The sequence below is a fragment of the Episyrphus balteatus genome, chromosome 1 (assembly GCF_945859705.1).
Source record: "Episyrphus balteatus chromosome 1, idEpiBalt1.1, whole genome shotgun sequence".
NCBI lineage: Eukaryota > Metazoa > Arthropoda > Insecta > Diptera > Syrphidae > Episyrphus > Episyrphus balteatus.
Window position 1 is genome coordinate 44681044 of NC_079134.1, and position 23232 is coordinate 44704275.

Below are 23232 nucleotides of genomic sequence, written 5' to 3' on the forward strand. Positions count from 1 at the left end.
TCTTGCTCTTGATAATTCGTTCATCTAGTGACTGCCATAAAATTAGGTTACTGATAGCGATTTAAGTTAGAAGCAGGCCAACTGCAGCTTCCCGAATGCTTACAAACGCTTTCCGTAGTAGAGTAGTGCAGCGTTACATATAAGTGACCTGGCATTGTGAGATCCTTCATTTCCAAAATCTAGAAGTGTCTTCACATTCCTGAAACCAATCTTTGTCCGGGTACAAGAACCAAAAGTCACCAGCGTGTCCCTATACGGGGCATAGGTTCGGTTTTTTTTAGCTAGACTTCATCAGTAACGGAGAACGCTTACTTTCGTATTCTATCCTAGAGAAACCTTAGAACTTTGCACTTGTAATTTTTGACTGGGATACAAAAATAATTTCCCGGCAAGAACTTCGTCGTGACCAAAAGTTACATTGCCTGTCTTGACCATCAATATCTACCCGATCCAGTCACGACGCGACGCACGCTTGCCGAAAAAGTTCCTAATATTAGGTACCTTCGGAATGCCATTGTGGATTTTAACCTGCCAAATTTTCTTGCGATTTGTTAGAAGACCCCACTAATGTTAAGAATAAGCTGATACAAAATTTCTTAATGTCCTAAAAAATTAACAAAAACCAAAAGTTTGGAACTACTGTTCCTTATTTCGTTCAAATGTCATGTCACACATGCCGCTTCAACAAATATTCTTCTGGTACTTTTTTTTTCTTTTGTAATGAAATTCATTTCCCAAGGATCCTTATAATTATAAAAAATTATTCATTTTCATGTTTCTATTTTATTTTTTTTATAGCCTCGCGTATTCGATACGAGATCACAAGCGGTAACATAGGTGGTGCTTTTGCTGTAAAAAATATGACGGGTGCCATTTATGTAGCTGGTGCCCTTGATTATGAAACAAGACGACGGGTAAGTTTCGTTACTTATGTTTTTTTTTTCCTTTTTTTTGTTTCTTTTAATTTATAGGATTTATCAATTTAAATACACCCATTTTCATCATAACACACACTGTGCAGTGTGCACCTCTATTAAGGTGTAAAATGAAACAATATTTCATTTCCATACACAAAGAAAACCAAAAAAATTTCATACTTAACAAAAAAAAAAATCTCAACAAAAAAATAAGCTCCCATTCAAACGACAGTAATGGATAGTGATGCTTTTGAATAAAATATATTCGAATGTCCTGCTGGGCAAAGAGAGAGATAGTTGGAACACAACATCACGACAACAAAAAGAATGATATTAAAATTGCCTTTCATTTATAATATTGATACCATTTCCCCCCCATTGAACGGCGCTCGGCGCGTTGTGGCACTACTGCCAGCGATAAAAATATAAACGAAAGCAGACAATCACCATTTTTTCCGAAATTCCCGAACACAATAGAAATGCTAAAGAACTCTCATCAATCCTATATATGTATATAAAGGACATTCAAATATTTTTCCCATTCATTCGTTATGTGTAGGGGTTTTTTGTATGTGTAGGTATAGGTATAGATTCGCCCCGTGCGGCTGTAATCACTTCATTTAAATCAGTGTGGACGAGCTTGAATACACAAAAAAAAAATAAAATATAAAAATGAAATGACAAAAAAAAATAAACTCAGAAAAACTGTGCTATTCCCATTGTTCACAAAAGAATTAAGGACATCGTCAATTTGAAATTCGCTGAGGCATAAAAACGACCGAAAAAATCACAAAACTTTCACATAAAAAAAAAAAATTAACTATTGGAAAAATGTTTGTGACAAAAAGTGCAAAAGAAAAAAAAAAAGATCAGAAAAATCGTAATAAAGAGAAGAAAACCAAACCAAGCCAAACGAAAAAGGACTTCACTAACAGCCAACCAACACGAACGCCGCACCGTACTCGTATATAACCTAAGGATAATCACAATTTTGCACTCTTTTTCTGGTATGAACAGATACTAATTGGTGTGGCTTTTGTTCGGCAAATCGTATTTGGTGAAAGTTGTGGGGGAGTGAGACTTAAATGTGTGGTCAAACTGAAAAAAAAATCAGTGAATGACAAAAAAAGAAAGAGAACTCTCTCATCGAGTATTATAAGAATTTATCACTTCACTACATTTTTTCGAATGTATAAGAAGTTGCAAAAATATATCCACTCAGTTCAGATTCAGGACACAAAAGAGAGACTTTAGATTGATTGAATGTTGTTATGATGTCGAGTGTGATTATTTTTAATAGAATTCTATTTAATTCAAACATTTTTTTAAAGAGAATTGTTTTAAAGGGGTCTTATTAGGTTTAGTTTTGTTAAAATTTTTAACTCTTCTTTTTAATTTTTTAAAGTTATAACAAAATTACCTTGCTTCAAAAAACTTTCACTCATTTTCTACCAACATCAATTTTTAAGTTAAAAATTTTTTTCTAAGAAACATTTTTATTCAACAAAACCTTTTTTTCTCTCCAAATTTTGTCTCGTCTCTTGGACGCTGCATTAATCTAAATCATTGTGATGGGAGAACTTCAATTCATGAATATTAATCATCATTAAATTTCAATTTCAATAGTATGAACTACGTTTAGCTGCATCAGATAATCTTAAGGAAAACTATACAACAGTAATAATCCATGTCAAAGATGTCAACGACAATCCACCAGTATTTGAACGGCCCACATATCGAACACAAATAACAGAAGAGGATGACCGCAATTTACCGAAACGCGTTTTACAGGTCCATAAATAATAAAAAAAACAAAATTTATACTGTTTTGTTTTTTTGTTTTGTTTGTATATCCTGCAAAGTAGAAAAAAAAAAAACAGAGTTGATGCATTTAAAAATCGTTTTTAATCCTTATAGAGGATTACTTCTTTTTTTTTTGTTTTTGCATTGTTAAAAATAATCTGATTTTGATTGATGATACACATTTACTTGCCAACACAACAAAAAGTATAAAAAAAATATTTATAGTGTCCTTGTACCTTGTCCAAGCTTTATGTTTTTTTGGATTTACAATTTTTGTTCCCATCGTATTTTTTTAAACACTTTTTGTTTTTGAGAGTTAAATCCATTTTAACTTAATCCTAGAGTGTGTGTTGAGTTATTTTTGTATTTATTAAATTTATTTATAGATCTTCAATTAAGTGTAAATTTTTAAATACAATATAGCTGTTTAATTGATAGAAAATATTATTGCATGCATTGGTATTTATTATTTTTTATTGTGAAAAATAATAATAAAAATGGTTAAAGTGAATTCAGGAACATTTTTATGAATTTTTCTTTTTAAATGAAAAATGGATTTTTCAACATGAATATATCCATCAATTTATTTTATTGTTTGGATATTCTGGGAACTTTTAAAACAAAATAACTTGTTGACACGTGCCTGCTATTCGTAGGAAATTTTCTATGGATGTTAAGGCCTTGTAAAATGTTTTTAAATGTGTTACTCTATAATACCTATAAATAAGTTTTTTTTTTTGTCATATTGGTATAGGACAGAAACCGGTTACAGTAAAATTAATAAAATTAGTAAAATTGGTCAAAAAATATGGAGATATAATCTAATATTTGTATTAGCGTTGTTTATATTTTGGTCACCATTTGTAGGTATTTTAGATTATTTTAAACATTTTAATATTTGCTAGAGCTAAGACAATAAGAGTCTCTATAAAAAAAACATTCCGAATTTCAACAGTATTTGGAAAAATATCAAAAACTAAATATGATAAATATGATTTTCTTGTTTAGCAGCTCAAAACTAGTCAAAAATCAAAAAAAAAATAGGACAAGTCATCATAGACAGTTTACCAAAAGACAATTCATCACAGAACATTTCATCAAGAGAAACAATTTTTAAAAAAATATAAAAAAGTCTACAATCTGAAAAGAAAAACATTCAAATGAAATCAACTCAAAATAACTTTGCAAGAACCTTGTGTTGACTGTTCTCATAATGGACTGTCCATGATGAGTTGTCCTATGATGATATGTGCTGCGATATATTGAGTTGATATCCTCAAATTAAGCAATTGAGGGATATAATACATGAAAATGTAACTTTTAATAATTTTATGCGAAAAACGGCATAAATATGGTGTTAAAATTAATAAAAACACCAATATTTAATTTAACTAATATTTTACAATGATTAAAACTAGTAAAGAGATAAACAACCGCTCTTAAACAAGCATAATACAAGTGAACTCTTTTAAACAAAAGAGCTGAGCACCGAACTTTTTTTTATTATTTTTTTTTTATTCTCTCTATTTCAGTATTTTACAAAACTTTAATATAAAAAACAATAAAAAAAAAATAAAAGCAACCTGAATCTTCGTTCTGAAGTTTACATAGGTTCAGTTACTTAAGATCTCAGTAGTTTTCTTATTTAAATGTATCATGGATGGAATACGATTGTACTCAAATTGTTTTATTATTATCCTTACCACAAAAGATATCCCTATCCTATGACTCCAAGCCTCACTTTATACCCAAGATATTCATGATTCATGAACTTTCACTTTATTCCAGGCAATATTTCGATTTTTGGTAGATTTAATTTCAATTCAACTTTAACTTCCAACTGAAAACCCACATATTAAATCTATCTTTAATTGGATATTTTCTTGTACTATTAAATAATGATATTCTGCTTTAAAACATATCCAAAAACTAGTAACAAGAATTTTGAAATGATTTCTGTTGCAATCAACGTCCCATTTCCAGAATAGTACAAACATCCACACGACCAAAAATATTTCACCAAATTTCTACAAATGTATTGAAAAAAAAAAAAACAAAAATTGATTACATGTTTTTATTTTTTATCAACCAAACGAATGATGAACATTTTGGTGGTACAAATTCAAAGCTTAACAACTGCACTGTGTGCTATAAATGTAATACTTCTCTTGCGATAAGCCTTTTTTAATACACTTTTGGTGTGGATGGATGAGTGTACTACTATTTTTTTTTATATCCATCCAATAAAAAATTAATTCGTAAAATATTTTTTTTTTTTTTTTTTTATTAGTTTTTGATTGAATAAAATGTTTTTGTACAAAAACAAGCTTCAATTAAGTCCTATAGTAGTCTGGCATACCTTCTATATAGATGATGGTGTTATTTAAAAAAAAATGGCATATATATGTTAGTAATTGAGTATAATTGTTTATGTTCTGTTAGTGAGGTAAAGCTTGCTTTTTCTGATGTTGTTTTTTTTTAACAAAAGAATAACTCTCATATATTTCTGATAAATGAATTGAAATTTTGTTCTATTTGTTTGTTAAATTGAAAATTGATTTTATTATAGTTAAATTCTCTTTATAAAATCAACAACACAAAAGATTTGTTTTTTTTTATGAATTTAAATAAAATGAAATAAAAATTGTTATTTAAATATACAATGATTGTCACAACATAGAAACAAATAAAATAGAAATGAGAATATTACGTATATTCGATTTATATTGATTTTTTTTATCAATTTTTTGTATTATTAAATAATAATAATTCTCAATGATAGGTTATACTAGGAATACAAAAATATAACCGAGCAAATATGATGACAAAAATATTAATACTTTATACTAGATTAATGTTGGTATTTATTTACATTTACATATTTCCTGTTTTTGTTTTAGGTTTCATCATGATATTGATATAGTTCAAATATTTAAAATAAATATTCTTCTTTTGACTATAAATGATATTTTGTGTTGGTATAACAAAAATAAATCAATAAAATTGTAACCTTTGAGGATATTATTATATTTTTCCAATGATTTTACAGTCGTTTAATCAGAATCAAAAAAAATCAGTTGTTTGTTTAATTCATATTGGTTTTTAAAGAGATTAATTTTGTTTGTGTAATATGTCAACACTAACAAAAAAAAGGGTATAAAAAAGCAAATAACAAAAATAATAAAATTTAAAAGTTAGAAGCAAAGGCACAAAAAAGGGTTAAATGTACTTGCTCCATGAAAGTTCATTGGATTGTTATATTATCGATACCTGTCGTATAACTTTTTTTTAATTTCTATTTTTCTTACCGATTTTGAACTAAAATTTTGCATAGAATCGATAAGGTAGCCATAATCTTAAAATTTAACAAAATTTTAAAGAATTATAAAAATATTCTAATTTTTTTTTTTTTTTTGAAAAATCTATTTCTTTAAGTTTTGTTTTTCTTTTTGACGATATTTTTTTTTTTCTTTTTTTTTGGCAAAATTAAAAAAAATTTTTTTTTTAAGTGACACCAACGATTTAAAAAAAACTAACACACTAAAATTTCTTCCTTATAAGAGAAATCAAATTCCATTATACGTTTTGAGTTTGAAATTAAAAATTTTTCTTTTATATTTTTTGTATTTAGCTTATGAAATAAAATAAAATTTATGTTTTTAAAATTTTTGTTAAACATCTAATATTCCAACGAACCATAAACATAAGATCAGAAGATGAATGTTGTTCGAATCCTGAACTTTTTATAATAGTACCTATATCGCTAGTAAAAAGCGAGTAAAGAACATTTTGCAGTATACCTACTTTTAGGAGCTTAGCTTTCTTAAATCGCACAATGTAATCATGTTAAAAATAAGCATTTTAATCATCAAAATTATGTGTTTGACTGTAAGTTAAAAACAAGTAAAATACATTTTGCAGTATACTTTTAGGAGCTAGACTTTCTTAATCCACACAATACGATATAAAAAATTAGAATTCATTTTTATCATCATAATTTTGTGTTTTCTATCGCGTGTCACAAAGAAAGAAAATTGTTTAACAAAAAATTACAGCCGAAATCCCTCAATACCTATTTTCTGGGATAAACCTATAAGTATGCAATATTTTTTTGTCTCAATGCTTTAAATCAATTTTTACAGTCAACACTAAAGACTTCAACCTACAACAAAAAAAAAATATTTATTTAAAAGTCAACAAAGAAAAAAAGCAATTTAAATTTTAAGAGCGATTTCATCTGAAAAGTATGCAAGAGATAGCATAAAGCATGTACAATATCCTCCGGTAATTTAATACTATACCTTTGGATACACAAACACAAAACTCCCATATTCTACTATAAAATCCTTCGAATATAGTATAAAGGTGTTGAATTCTTAGTAAAAGTTATATATGAGTAGTAAAAGTATCGATATCCAAACTGAGTTTGGTTATAGGTAGGTATATCATGATATGAAACAACAACATTCATATCCTTCCGTTAACCATTACAACCATATCCATATTTATAGACTTTTGTATATGTGAGTTGTATCGAGAGATCTTTTTGTTCTTTTTTTTTTTTTTGTTTTTCGGTATTATATGAGCGATAAATCAATTTATACGGTTGTGGTTTCGCGCTGATAGCGTTTAATTAAAAGATTCTGCAGATTTTCAATTTGATACACATACATTCATACCTATCAAAAGGTATCCACCATATAAAGGCTTTTGTGTTGTGCCTTAAATTATATTATAATGGAAACATTCACATAAAGGTTTTTTGTTGGAATGATATTATGATGATAATAACGGAATTCAATGGAGTTAAACGAAAATGGCCAAAAACGATTAAAGCTAGTGTTGTATAGGTATAAAGAGGTAAAAGAGGATATATCCAAAACCAACGAAGAGTAATCCAATAAAAAAATTGTCTTTTTTTTTTGAGTATGGTTTGAGTATATGGTTGAGGCAGAAATGCATGATCATGGTAATTAATTTTAAAAGCAGGAGTGTTATTATAGTTAGTTTAGGTTGATGGTTTTGGTGAGTATTAAACTTAATCGTTTTTATGAGCTTTTATTAGATGACAGCTACCACACATAGCTAGTTGCGATAGCAATATTTAGCAAAAAGAAAGTATTAATTTCTTTTGTTATGTGAATTTAAATTAGGCACAAATTTGCGGTGCATTTAAAACATTATTAGCAGGACTTTCTTTGCATTTTATTGTGTCCTAAAGTCTGAAATAAAAACAATTTTCTAGGCCACATCAAAAGTTTCACAAGACAGTTTTTGCTTGTTTTTTGACCTGTATTATTTTGGGTATTCCCTTATAACGGAGTTGAACTTAAGACATAGAATCTTCAAAATTTTGTCTACAGATGATTTTGAAGTGATTTTTAAGACATGTTTACTTTATTTTTTTAGTATTTCTTTTGGAAGTGAAACCTCCTATTTAAAATTTTTGAGGTATTACAATTATCTCGAAAACGACTCTAACGATTTCGATTAAATTTGGCCTACGTAATAGCGATTTTAACACAAGAGCATTTTTGTGTGTTTTCAATAAAATCAGATGGTGCCATTTTTTCTTCGAAAATTTAAATATTTTTTTATTTCCTTAATGGGAGAACTATTTTTATTCCAAAAAAACGTAACAAATATTGTTGTTCAAAAACTTAACCTACAGTTTTAATTTCCTACCTAAATATAGGATCTTTTGCTTCAATGAAAAATTTTGTTCAGTGCAGGATACTTTGAAGTTATGCATTCTTTAACAAAAAGTAGAGATAACAATAAAAAATCTAAATTTCTAATTTTCTTGGTTTGAAAATAAGGTGCAGATTTTAAAAAATTGGAAAACTACACTTTAGATATTTGTGTCAGATCAACATGAATAAGGTGCATTACTTTTCAGGGATGGTCAGGTTGACTTGTTTGTGAGTTTTGTTGGAATTAGGGTTAAATTATACCTTTAAATCATGTCGCTTATGTTGGTATACATATAAAAATTTAAACTTTTCTTATTAATTTTTTAAAATCTGCACCTTATTTTCAAAACAAGAAAATTAGGACTTGCGGACATGAGATTTTTTTAGATTTTTGAGAGTAGTTAAAGAATATCCAAACAAAGATTAAAATGAAAAAATTAGCCTATTTGCACTTATTCCTAAAATGAACAAGAATCTTCTTTAGTGCATATCTTAAAATTTGCCCTTCCTTCAAAAAATACCATTATTTCGTAGGTATATATATTTTTTGCAAGGGATTGTTTTGATTTTTAATAATGATGGATTCTAAAATCTTCATGCAAAATTTGGTTCATCTACCATAACTTTTAAGGGTTTTTCGGCAGTAAGTTTGCAACTGTTATAATAATATGAGTTGATAGCTGAAAAACAGGTATAACTTTTTCCAGAGACGTCAGATTGTCTTGATTTTAAATTTTTTGGAATCAGCATTAAAAAATACCTTGAAATCATGTATCATATGTGTATATACTACCATAGCCTATTTTTGCTAATTTTGAAAATCTCCATTTCGCGATTTGTCCTTGAAATCGCAACAAGCGGACATGAGATTTTTGAGCCCCCCCTTTTTTCTCCTTATTTTACTGTATTATTGGATTATTTCAACAAAAATAAATTATATTTTTCAATTTAATTGTTTTTGTCAGTTCCGAGAAACACCCATCCAATGCTTTACGCTCGATTCTTGTATGATATAATTTATTTTTGTATACCTATTGAGAATAAGATAGCTTTTATCTGATTTTAAAAAATTTACATGCAAAGTATTACCTACAGCTTACATTTTTCAGAAAAAAACTTTTATATTTACATATTATTATGCACAATTTTTAAAGTCCTCACCGAAAAATCTCTTAGATACTAATCATTTGCAGCCATTTTTTTACTAAGCAACATCTAAAACTAAAAATTAAAAAAAATATATTTCAATTTCCCGTTGTCGAAAATATGATTTTTCAAAAAAAAAAAAAATTTTTAAAGATTCTAAAATCTATTTTTTATAAAAAAACCCTATTTTTTATAAAAAAAAAATCCTAGGGGACAAAGTAAAAAAAAAAACATGTTTTATTCTTTAAATGTCTACTACTTGTGTTTTATCTCATTTAGTTTGTGTAAACAAAAGTGTTAAACTACCAGCGAATTTATCTGAAATGAATCATACAACCATCGTCCGCCCATATAAATACTGTTAATTAAATTTGAACGCCAACGAATTCCTTTTCAGGAGATATAATTTATATTCGACTAATTAATAAAAAAGAACTAAAATTTTTTTCCATTTCAACGTATAATACATTTCAATAACAATCACAAAGGCATACCTACCCAATTATCTGAAATTTGTTAAAATAAAAATTGTATACATCAATTTCTTGTAATTTATACTCAAGTAAGAATAGGGTATGGGGTAAGGATATGCGGCAAAAATGATTCTTATTTATTTCAATCTCACTGTAAAATTACCACCGAGATTCCTATGACAACAACGACGACGATATGATACAACCTTATACAACAACAATATAATTGTCAACATTATACCTCGCAAAATAAAAGGACTACTTACATTGCAGGCAAAATATTCTTTTAACAAAAAATTATACTGCAAGCGAAACAGTGTGATTTTATTTTAATCGAAAATTCCATTTAATTACTTTGCAAATTGAATTAAAATATTTTTTACTCTTGTTTTTTTTTTTTGTTTTTGTTGTTGTTGTTGTTGCTGTGAATTTGTAATTTCTTTTCGAGTACAACTCTACTGCATTGGAATTAATTAAAACAGAAAAATTAATGTGAAAACAACAACAACAACAATATCATGAGAGTTGTTTTATGTTGGTATAAATAAGATCCATTTTTATGGTAATATTTATTTTTAAAAACATACTCATAAGTACCTTTGTAGTATTATTATCTCCGCAAAAGTATAATGAAAGATTTAAATAAAAAAAAATTAAAAATCAGCATTAAAATATTTAAAACAAAAAAATACTCTGCTCTGTTTTCAGTATTATAATATGCGAATACTAAGTAGGTTGAAAATAATATTGTCCATTAGGCATTTAAGGCAGGATAATATTATGATGATGGTCCACTATACAATGATATGAGGTTGACCGGAGAACCAGAAAACAAGAATATTCAACTTTTATAATGAAATGAGAGTAAAAATAAATGAAGGAGTTCAAAATGCAAAAAAATAAACAGGGCTACCAAGGCTATTATTTTGTTTTACATTTTTCTTATATGGGCACAAGTCTGCAAGGAAAGACATACAGTGGTCTCAATTCCAGTGCATTTTGTATGAGAAAAAAATTATTAATCAAATTAAGAAATAAACATTTAAATATATAAATAAAAACATTTTTAAATTATCTGATCTTAAATTTTGCCTTGATACATTTTATTTTTTTTTTTTTTTTTTTCATAAAAAAAAATTGTTTATGGGTAATTCCATGAAAAAGTGGACACGAATTTTGAACAAATTATGCAGTCTTTTTACTTTTTTTATTAGCAAATTACTATTTACTATTACTATTTTATTTAATGAGTGCTAAAATAAGTTAACATTTAAGCAAGCTTCGTTACACACTATTCGATTAAAAAAAAACTTGAGTGAAAATGCATCTTTTCTTTACTTTTGGAAGCAGGTAACATGAGTTACCAAAATAATGTAACGTGAGTTACCTAAATATTTTAAAATTTTTCCTCGAAATATTGAAAAAAATGTTTGGTTTTGTCACTCATATTAAAAGCTTGTAATTTTGTATGTATGGAATCTTCATTGAAAACAAATTAAGATTCTTAATTATCACATAAAAACTTCATACTGTCGGACTCTTAAAATTCGTGTCCGATTTTTGTAACGTGAGTTACCATCAAACTTTTATTTTTCCCAAGCAATTGTTAAAAATAAAGACAATTTTTTTAGTTAATTATGAAAGTAATAGTTATGCTCCATTCATGGATAGTAATTTCGTATCAATTTACAATAAAATTGAAAAAAAAAAAAATATTTATGTGTTGGAAATTTTTGTGAATGTAACGTGAGTTACCATGGAATTGCCCTTATAATTTATTTTGGCAAATGCATTTTTTCTGCATTTTTAATTTAAAATAGTGAAAATTAAAATATCGAGTTGAAAAACATATACAAATTTGGAACAATATCAGGTTGGAAAGACTTAATTTTTTCTATACAAAATGCAATAGAATTGAAACCAATACAATTTTAGATCTCTTCCAGTTATACATATATATTATGACCTTTGTATATTCTTTATTTAACTAAGTATTTTAATATAAATATAAACTTAATTTGATTCAAAAAAAAAATTTGAAAAAAGACGGAAACAATTTTATTTATATTTTTTTTTTTTCAAAATTCTGATACAAGTTTTTCGAAAACTGATTTTAAACAAATTAGGTGAACTTATTGTAGTTTTGTAGGTGTTGCCGTTCTTTAAAATCATTTTGAATCACCAAAAACACTTAACTACAAAGTTTAAACAAAATCGCTTCTGTTACTCGAGGTAGAGACAGACAAATAGAAATTGCAAGACCCACTTTCTTGCATTCTCCATAATAGTAATTTTTTACGCACCTATAGACCTACCTATTTCGCAAGTAATCGAACTTCAGACACCAATCAGGCATTAGGATGATAGAGAAAGCGAGAAAAAGTGTGTTCTTCAAGTCTTTCAGTCAGTCTGTATAAGAAATTACAGGCCTATGGTGCGGCAAAATCCTAAGCGGAAATTTCAAGCGACGAGGTGGTCCATTTTTGAGCGGCAATCCGAAGGCAACTTCTAAGATAATAAAAATTCGATGAGTATGAGATTGGAGTTCAAATTGCAATTCCTATCGGTGACAGTTTTTATTTTTATTAAAAAAAAAAAGTTGCAGTTTAATATTTTCTTCAAAATATTACATCCTGAACTGAAATGTTCGTATTAATTTATAATATAATGTAGTTGCCGCAGAAAAATAGAATAGAACGATCAGGATTGTCGCTCAGAGACTCAGGGCCTATATTTAATATTTTTTTAATGCTCAGGATTGCAGTTTAGTCGCTCACTTCCCGTGGCCGGCCGTAGCCACGAATGAGTTGATTAAATTAATTTAATTCAGATACCATGTGTAACGTTTTTAAGACAGTTAACAGAGGGCATTTTGGAATAAATTTTGTTTTGAACCAAAAATAACGGTAGCTGCCATTTCTACTTTTGGAAAAAATGAATTTTCAAAAAAAAAACGATCTCCTTCGATTTTGATATAAAAAAGGTTGTTTTTATGTACATTATGTTATCATAGAATTTTTTTTTTGTAACGGTTTCTTCAATAGAACCATTTTTTTTTAGTTTCTCCCGTAGTTCAATTTCAACAACATTTTGTAGAAAATTTTTATATAAATAATATAAGTCATTAGATTTTTTTAAGAAAAACCAAGTTTTCGAAAACGCGGAAAACGGGATTTTTAATGTTTTGGAATAATGTTGGTTTTGTTCTACCAACTTAATTTAAAAACATACTTTTCAAAAAATATTTTTTTCTAACCGTCATTTTGGGGATAGTCAATTATTCACAGCGCAATGTTTAATTTTTTCGAATTTGTCGGTTTCGTTTTACCAACTCAATTAAAAAAATTAATTTTGCAAAAAAAATTATTGTTTGTTTTAGATTAAAATTTATTTTTTTTTTTTTTTGATATTATGTTTAAAAATCGAGAATACTACAACACTATATAGAAATTATTTCGTTTAAAAAAAAAAAACAATAATCCTGGTCAAGGAACTCTCCAGGCCTCTGAATAAATAATATAGTTTTACCGAAATTCTGCCAGTTTTTTTTTTATTTCTTAATTTACTATCCGAAATCGGATCCAAATATGACTGGAATATAAACTTCTACCAAATATTACCAAAAAACTAAAACAAAATAACCTACCTAAGTATTTTGGACATGCATAAAATTGATTTAAAAAAAAAAAAATTGGTCCTTGAACAACGAAAAAACTAAAACGTAAAATGGCGGCCAAAAGTTTTACTTTGCAAACTCATAAAATTAGGGTTTTGTTTTAATAGAAATTCTTTAACGTATGAAAAAAAGAAGATTGAGGGTGTTTTATTCCTCAAAATAATTGGGCGGGAGCTCTGTAAACAACTCTCGATTATTCTGTTGTGTATGTTTTTAATACAAGTGTAGGTACATCAAAAGGCTTAACAAGCGCCTCCTAGTAGCAAAAAAAAAAAAGGGATCAACAATTTTTAAACGTACACATTACTGGTAAATACTTAAAATGAACTGAACTGGCTGCTTGTGTGTGTGTGTGGGAGGGAAGTGATCCCAATGATGATGATGAAGGGTATTTGAATGAATGAATATAGTGCGGATACACGAATCTGATACTGACAGAAAATGCACTTCAGGGAGAAAAAGAGTGTGTGTATCCTTTTAATTTCGTTACACTCCTGTCACTTTCCAATATTTTTTGCTTTTATTCTGTTTTGTTTATCTCCCTGAACTCATGGAATACAACGGAAGTAAATAAATGAAAATAATAAAAAATTTAAAATGCGAAACAGGATTAACTTTGCAAGTAGTGTAAGTGAAGTTCTTTTTCGAGAGAGATCGGGAGCTCAAGTGAAAGCCAACAACACATCCAGGACAAAAAAAAAAAACTCATAAATCTCCTTCTGGTGTATATTCATATAATTTTTAACTACTTTAAGTACAATTTTTCCTTTTTTTTTTTTGTTTTATTGCAATTTTTTATTTTACGCAGCAATTTTTTATTTATTTTTATTTTTTTATTTATTAGTATGAATTGAAATTGGTTGCATCTGATAGTTTGAATGAGAACCAGACAACAATTGTAATAAATATTCGTGATGTCAACGATTTGCCGCCAGTATTTCCCCAAACCCTTTACGAGCGTACATTGGACGAGGAATTGGCTGTACCATTTACAATAATTCAGGTTTTATAATTATTATTATACTCTTCGATATAATTCATAGTCATCATAGTCCTCTGTATAAAAAAAAAATGCAAATAAAAATTAAATCAAACCGAAAAAGTATTTAAAATTAATTTTTATACTTATTTCACTTTTTTACTCATTTGGCTGACGTGGTTGTTGTTGTTGTATAAAATTTATTAACATTTTTCATGTATCATATTTTATTGTATATTTAATTGAAAATGATAGGTAATTTCTCATTAAAATCCCTCCTAACTCTCATGGTAACTCATGCAATTAATAATAAAATTTAATTGTGTATTTGTATGTTATTTCCTATTTATTAGTGTATACCAATACATTTATATACAATTTAAAATATGAATATTACGATTGGAATGGAATTTCATATATATATTCATTCTCTGGCAAATATTTTCGAAAATTCTATAAAATACCTATATATTGTGTATAATAATACTGTGCATCTACATTCCGAATTATAATTAATATTTTATTTAATATTTTGTACTCGCATTCATGTGTAAATGTAATATAACAACAAAATACTGTAACTAACATGAGAAGGGTTTTATATGGATACTTTTTGGTGCATATTATTAGGGTGGTAGATGGTGGTGGTGATGGTTAACATGGGAAAGGTATTTTCTCGTGGATATATTTATTACTCGAGTTTGTATTTGCAATTTTAATTTATTAATTTGTGTATCAAATAGTTGGGACATTTAAAAGGTTGGAATTTATACTTACAACTGAAAACAATAAATGGACTATTAATTAATTGGAATATAATTTGAATATGTGTTTTTTGTATGAAGGTATGTGGATTTATATTAAATCAAGACATAAGAGTTTTGTTTGCAGAAAAATGAGTTAACTGATTTTTATATTCATTAGGAGTGAATTAGATCATTCAAAAAAAAAAGAAAATAGTTCACTTTGCTACTGGATTGTTGAAAATATTCTTGGGATTAAAGCGATTTAAATTTATCATAAACTTAAATTTGAAATAAAAAAGAATTCTTTAAAGTTTTTGCATATTGTTTAGAAGTAACACTTCTAACATTCAGATGGCTCCTAAAAGTATGCAACTTTTTTTATCCGCTAATTTTTTAACAGATGCTATAATGCTTGTTCCAACTTCTTTATTGAAGATTTTTTTTACTGTTATCGAAATTACTGTTCTAGAAATTCGAAGCTGACATATCTTTGCAAAATAAGCCATAAACGGATGCAGATATTTTGATAAGGCATTAGAGTAGCCTTAAAAATGCACATAAATTTGTTCTTGGTAATAATATCGACTTAATTGTTTAGGTGCAAGAAATTAAGAAAATGTTTCGGCTTAATTTAAGACGAAAGTCTTCGTGGCAAAAAATCATGCAAAAATCTGCTTTGTATAATACAGATTCTATTTGTTTTTGGCATGTGTTTTTTCTTCGTATGCCTTCTAATTGTAAGATGCACTTGAATACTCACATTTTAAGCTTGCGGATAGAGTGCTCTCTAAAAACTTCCATACACTTGGTATAAGCAAACGGTGGCAATTTTTACTTCTTGTCATCCATATAAAATACATATTGCGCCTAAAAGTATGCAACATTTTTTAATTGTTCTTTATTTCAAAAAATTAACACCTTACACGTTCAGCAGAGCAGTTTCTTTTTGTCCGCTTAACTCTTAACCTGTTCAAAAAATTCAAGGCCTAAGCACTTTTAAAGGGTAGCCATAACTTCTTTGTGGAAAGTTTCAAAGACTAGCTTTTATAAAATTATATATGATTATTGCAAACTCCTACGCACCATGCCAGGCCATGAAGATTTCTTTCTACAATGTCTTGGAATTGTCTTGAGAATGTGCTTTTAGAATGAATTTGAATTTGTTATTTAGTTCCCATTTGAAAACTAGTGCATACTTTTGGGATGCACGTGAAATTTTATTTGCTTTAACTTCTACGTGGAAACTTTCAATCAAATGCAAAATTACCTCACCAATATGACTAAAATAATATTTTTATCTTAAAACTTAATAGCTTTAAATGTAAGAAAAAACTCAAACTTCATGTTTTTTAATGTTTTGATCAGATTATTCAAAATAATTATACATAAAGAAGAAAAATAAAATAAATAGCGAAAAAAATATATTTTTGAAAGTAGTAATTATGTTTTTTTCATGTTCGCTTTTTTTTCATATCCTTATTTAACAATTTGTTGATAGACTCAAATTTAAACCACACCAACATGTAGAAACACTTAAAAATCCTTTCCTATTTCCATAAAAAAAAAATAACAAACAATATAAACACAATTTATTTACACTTTCTGACCTCATACTCTAGTGTATAGACCATGATTGCTTTTGTGTATAGTAAGTATAGTGGTGTACATTTAGCAAGGACTTGAAAACCAATTTCCATAAATAATCAGTAAATAATCTTCATCTAATGGAGCTTTAATACACCACCCGTATCTACAGTTTTGTACATTTGTTGCCGCCTTCCCACTTTAAAAGTATACGGTTTCGGTTTCTGTCTCTCCTTGACAAACAAAACAAAAACCTACATACTCATATAATTCTACTTTGCCTTTTTACGGAAATGAATGAAGAAATCTCTCCTTTTTGTGACTTTAACCCTCGCTGGTTTGGCTGTGTTGTATACATCTAATACTAAACTATTTTCTACTTTGGCACTTATCTGTGGAAATTCCTCTTATATTCTAGTCTCTAGAAGCTCTTAAATTTTATAATAATAAATAAAGTGGTCCTTTTATGTAGAGAGATAAAGAAAAAGAGTCCTTGTTTGTGTTCACAAAATACTCTTTACAATTTCAAAAACCACCTACCTTCACTTGAATTCACACCATTCAAAAAGCCACAATATTCCAGATGTTTTACGTGAAGTTATTTTAGAAAAGGTAACACAACAATACACAAAAATATATACTACCACCTCCAGAGTGCGTCTTTCTGTACACAATAAAGTAAAAGGAAACAAAGTGATACATTAATATACAAACCTACAAACATTTATATGAAATCCTGAAAAAGCAATTTAGATTTGCAATACTATTTTGGAAGGTACCTCAATGATGTTTTCTTTTTGAAATAAACGAGTATGTGTGTAGGAAATGTATAGGAAATTTTTTCATAGAAACGAAAACAAATACCAAAATATACTTAAAATTATAGGAAAATTCAACTCTCTTGCCAAAATTATTGGTACCTATACCAATCAAAAACTCATTCCAATCCATACAGGTAATATACTATGCTATACCTAGGAATCAAACCCTTTTGCCACAACTTCGTTATTTTCCAAACGTCAAAATAGCTAAAACTCAAAACGATGATGATGAAAACACCACCATCACCCGTAGAAACTTATTCTATTTGCAATTTAAGTGCAACTCTATCTAAACTACAACCTAATATTGAATTTTTTGTTCAGGGTCATGTTTGAGCTGATGGGGGTTTTTAAAGGCGCTGAACTTGTTTAAAGCCGCCACACACAAAATTCCTTTTTTTTTTAATCTTACGTACTTTCAAAAGCAAGGTTTTTGAGCATAGCAATCACAGTAATTAAAAAACTGCGATTTATTTGCGAAGACACTCAAATTACAATTTTTAAAAAAACTTTTGATTAAATCAATTATTTATATTGATATATTGAACAACTTTGGCGGGAGTGTAGCATTTAATCAAGAATTTTTTCGCAAAAAAAACACTTAAATTTGCGAAGATATTAAAATAAATTGTTTTTATTGTGAAATTTTTGCTTCGCAAATTTTCATTTTTGACTTCGCAAAGTTTTATTTTCTTCTTTATGTTTCTAATAGGGTTTGCATTAATATCATATTTGCAAATTATTATTTGGCAAGTTAATTATAGCCAAATAACAATTTGCGAACAATTTACAACGAAAAATAAAAACGAGCGGTTTTAAAAATGCGAAGCTAAAAGCATAATTTTGAATTAAGTTTATGTTTAATTAAACTGTGAAGTTATAATTTTTAAAATATTTTTTGCGAAATGAAATATTGCTTAGGTAGAAAAAAGAATTCGATGAAAAAGATGCGGTTTTTAATCGAAAAAAATACTATCTTCAAAATAAGTAAAAGAATTTGTAAAAATTATGATATGTTTAAAAAAATAACACAATCAATATAAATCTTTCAAAATTGTAATAAAAAATTTCCCACCCATCCGAAATCTGCAAAAAAAAGTTTAATGTTTAATTATAGTAGGTAACCACTATTTTTTCGTAGGTACATAACTCATTGAAAGCTATCGAAAGGAGCGAATAAGCATTTCCTTGTTATGTTATTATCCTAAAAAGAAAATATTGACCCTTTCATTCTTCCAAGTAGGTACTTTTTTAAAAAATTTAAAATTTTGCCATTAATGGTTTTTAGTGCATTACCTTGTCGAAAACGTTGTGGATTTTTGCGTTCTCTACAAAGTTTAGTTACCTTGTCGATTTTGCAGAGGAGGACCGTACGTCAAATCTGGCAGTTTTAGGTTTTGGTTCAAATATGTTGAATTATAGTGAAATAAACGTCCTTAGTCTTCGGCATTGTGAAAAATGCAAAAAATAAAAAAAAAACCCGAATTTTTTAGTTTTTGTTGATTTTAGCTCTTAGGGTCTTATTTTTGGTAAAAAAAAGTGTATTACCGTAAAAACCGTAAAAAGAAAAACTTATAAAATTTTCAATAACCATGGTCATCTCCGTGAGATTGATGGTTTCCAAGATATCGCTTTTCTAACGTCGCGAGTTTTTTTTTTTCAACAGTTGAAAGTGAAGAACAACTTTTCAACTATCCTTTTTTTTATTATATGCATGATTTGACAAAATTTCAAAAACGCTTACAAACCAAAAAAAAATTTTTTGACTACTTTCAAATTACTTCAAGTTTTGAAAGTAAAATTATACAAAAACCCATTTTTTTTTTTAAATTTGAAAATTCTAATTTTGATTAAATTTTAGAAAATTGAACTTGAAAACTTCATGAATAACACTAGTTGGAAAAAATAAAAACAAACTTCTTGTATGCTTAGCCAAAAATACATATAGTTCTAATGGTAAATATTGTTTTTAAACAAATCAGCTGTGACAAATTGGTATTTTTCTAAAAAAAAAAAAAAAACACATGATAACCTTTAAGATTTTGAAATATCATGGATTTCTATTTCTAATATCTTTGGGAGAAAGTTAAGTAAGTAGATTTTTAAAATAAAAGTTATTGGTGTTATTGGACGTGAAAAGTACCAAAAACCGCGTTTTTAGCCTTGTATAATAATATTCAAATATGTCGAAAACGTCACGTGCCAGTGTAATTTTGGCATCTGATTAAAAGTCAGCACGTGAAAAGTATGGTTTGCTTCAAATCCGATTTTCCTTGTAGGCCATTGAAGCCACAAAAATATAGCAAATTCTTCAGATATGACAGATGATAAGCAGTTGAAAAGTTGGAGAGTTTATACATTTTTTTAAGTTTATCCTCTAAAAAATGATATTAATATTTTTGCAAATCAAATTCACCCATTTGAAAGCATAATTCACCTTTTTTAGATTAGTACAAAGGCATACTCCTAAAATCCAAATCAAAACAGTGTATTTTTGACTTTAACCCATTTAAAAAATTCTAACATCTAGTTTTAAATGAATTTCTCCATTTTTGTTTGAGTTGAATAATCGTTTCCAAAAAATTTTAATTAAATAAAAATTGAAGATGCAAAAACCGTTTTTTTTTTCTTAATCCAGATTTTCGGATTTTTGCATAACGTTTTGTATTCAGTGTGATTTTATAGAGCTACAAAATTTCTAGGTCTCAGTCGGTATTCTAAAAACTAGCACAGTTGTTCCTTTTTATTAAGTTAGGAAATGTCTATTTAGTGTTTTGAAAGGCGACCTATTTTTAAAATGCATTTAAAAGTCCAGTCTGGCATTATTCAGCGAAACAATAAAAAAGTTTAAATAACAAATTTCCAATTTAAATGCTATCAAGTACTGAAAACTTGCTTTAAATTGTCTTCGTTAAAAAAAAAAAATAAAAAAAAAAAAAAAAACAATTTTCTAAACAAAATACTAATCAATATTTCCTTTACCAAATACGACCCTGGAATTTAATGTAGGTACATACTCGTACCTTTATGTCTGCACTTTGAAAGGACACGTATGTAGAATTTCGCTTAAACAAACATTTTCAAACTATCAAAATATACAAATTGAGTGTTTGCATTATATATGTATTTGTATGTGTGTGTGAGTATGTCTGTCGATTTGTGTGGTGTTGAAACGTATGTGAGGGTGTGTTGCAGACTCCTACGAAAATACAGAGTGCAATATGATGATGACTCAGTAAGCTTTAGCTTAAGTGGTTTTTTGAAAATTCTCGAACCGCACCACTTTTTTGTGCTGATGCATTTGTTTTTTTCTGAGAATCCTTCGTCGAATAAGGAATTCTCGTATTCCAGGAATTAAAAAAAAAATAAACTTAAAATTAAGGAATTTTATGCATACCTTCATTTGGTTGAAGGTTATATTTTTCAAAAAAAAAATAAAATAAAAAAATATAATAAACTTTCTTCTGACAGCATGCATGCTTTCAGCTTAATATGCTCTTTAATTTTATTATTATTTTTTTTTATATATTTATATTTACTTAGTATTTTTTTTTTTTTTTTATTTAAATTTTTAATGCATCTAATGTGTTTTAGTTTTGCTTATATTTTTTATTTTTATTATTTTAATTTAATTCCATTGCATGTTGTATAATTTCCTCACACACAAACAAAATTAAGTAGATTTGCAAAATTGCTTTTTCTGTGTTAAAGTGTGGAGTGCATATGAACACAGAGAGAGAGTAAGTAGACTAATATTTACCTAGAAATTCTGTTTATATTTCCATCACCTGCATGTTATTATTATTATGTATATTAGTGTAAACATAAAATCTAATATAATATATGTTTTTGTTTGTTTTTTTCTTTGTGCCTTTGTGGAAATATAGGTCACAGCAACTGATGGGGACAAGGATCGACCACAAAACATCGTATATTTCCTTACTGGCCAAGGTATTGATCCGGATAATCCAGCCAATAGCAAATTCGATATTAATCGAACAACTGGAGAGATATTCGTCCTTAAGGTGAGATAAAGTTGTTGTTTAATATATTGAGAAATTCCTTACTTATACACCACCAATACCTTTGTATGTTAAAATTTACTATTTAGAGCGATATCCTTCAGGAAGGGGAGGGGGGGTCAGGTTGGATAGGGGACAAAAACGTTTATAGCAATTAGATGTGGTGTTGTGATAAATTTAAAGCAAATTCGATGGTGGTATTGAGATAAAGAGTTACCATCATTATATAGGTGTACCTAGATAGATAGATAGGAATATGGAATTAAGTGTTATTTAGGGTCTTACATGAATTTAAGTGCAAGAGAGGATTATATATACATATATATTGAGGGATGTTACAACTATATTCACTTAGGGATTACAATATAAGCTTTTGGGGATATTTAGTTAAGTTTTTTTTTTGTTGTAACTTTGCTTGATAAAAGTTGTTTGAATAACCTATAAACTCTTTTGTTAAACTTTAACCCAATTACTTCAACTGTTTTTTGTTTATATCAAAATGATTAGTATTTATTAAAAAGGCTAACTGCTTAAATTAACAATATATGTACATTAGGGTACTTCTTAAAATCAATTTTCGAAATTTTAATGGGACACCCTTTCTTTTTGTTCTTCCTGCCTTAAATATAAATTGGGTAAAATTTGGTATAGTTAAAACACGTTCTAGGTGTCGCTACCACAATTTAAAGTTTTGAAAAATACACCAAATTTTGTTTTTTTTTTTTTCAGAAAATTTTAAAATTTGTAATCAGAATTAAGTACTTTTAATTAAATCTTTAACTGTTTTTGAAAGAAATTTTGATAAAAATACAGCGGAATAAAAGTGAAGTTTAATTTTGAATATTTTTGAATTTGACATTATTCGACAGACAGTTAACTGACTGTTTATTAGAAGATTGAATAATCGGGTCTTAAGCGTACTTTGTATTGTAAATTGTAACTAAAAAAAATTTGTTGAAATTGATCTTTTTTGTTTTACTTAAATCTTTAGTGAATGGTAGCGACCCCTAAATTTTAATATTAAAATTGGAAAAAAATACCATATACTATGCTTATATGGTAGAACATAATGCAGGGGTGTCCCATTGAAAAATAAAAAAAAAAAGATTTTTTCGACCATATAAGAAGCACCCTAATGTACATAGAAGAATTGGTCTTTAACTCTGATTCAAAGTACTGAAAATATTTCACAATTTTGAAATATTACAGAATTGTTGAATTTTTAAGTTAACCTGATCGGCTATGTGAAGTTGGCACAAGATATAACAAAAAAACTTTTTTCATATCAGAAATCGAAAAAATTGTGATTTTTTTTCCTGTGAAAAAATCGTTAGTTTCAAACTGTTAGCCCAAGATAGCCCACTTTTTATTT

At 27.7% G+C, this 23232-nt stretch overlaps 1 protein-coding gene across 2 annotated transcripts in view; it reads left to right on the plus strand.

Annotated features, from left to right (window-relative positions):
* LOC129905841 (neural-cadherin) overlaps positions 1–23232 on the plus strand; it is a 269076-nt gene that overhangs the window by 188947 nt on the left and 56897 nt on the right. For both annotated transcript variants that reach the window (XM_055981443.1, XM_055981442.1), the window contains exons 3-5: positions 799–914; positions 2544–2708; positions 21726–21863. In XM_055981443.1, coding sequence (XP_055837418.1) covers positions 799–914; positions 2544–2708; positions 21726–21863 — 419 coding nt within the window. The remainder of the gene's footprint in view (positions 1–798; positions 915–2543; positions 2709–21725; positions 21864–23232) is intronic.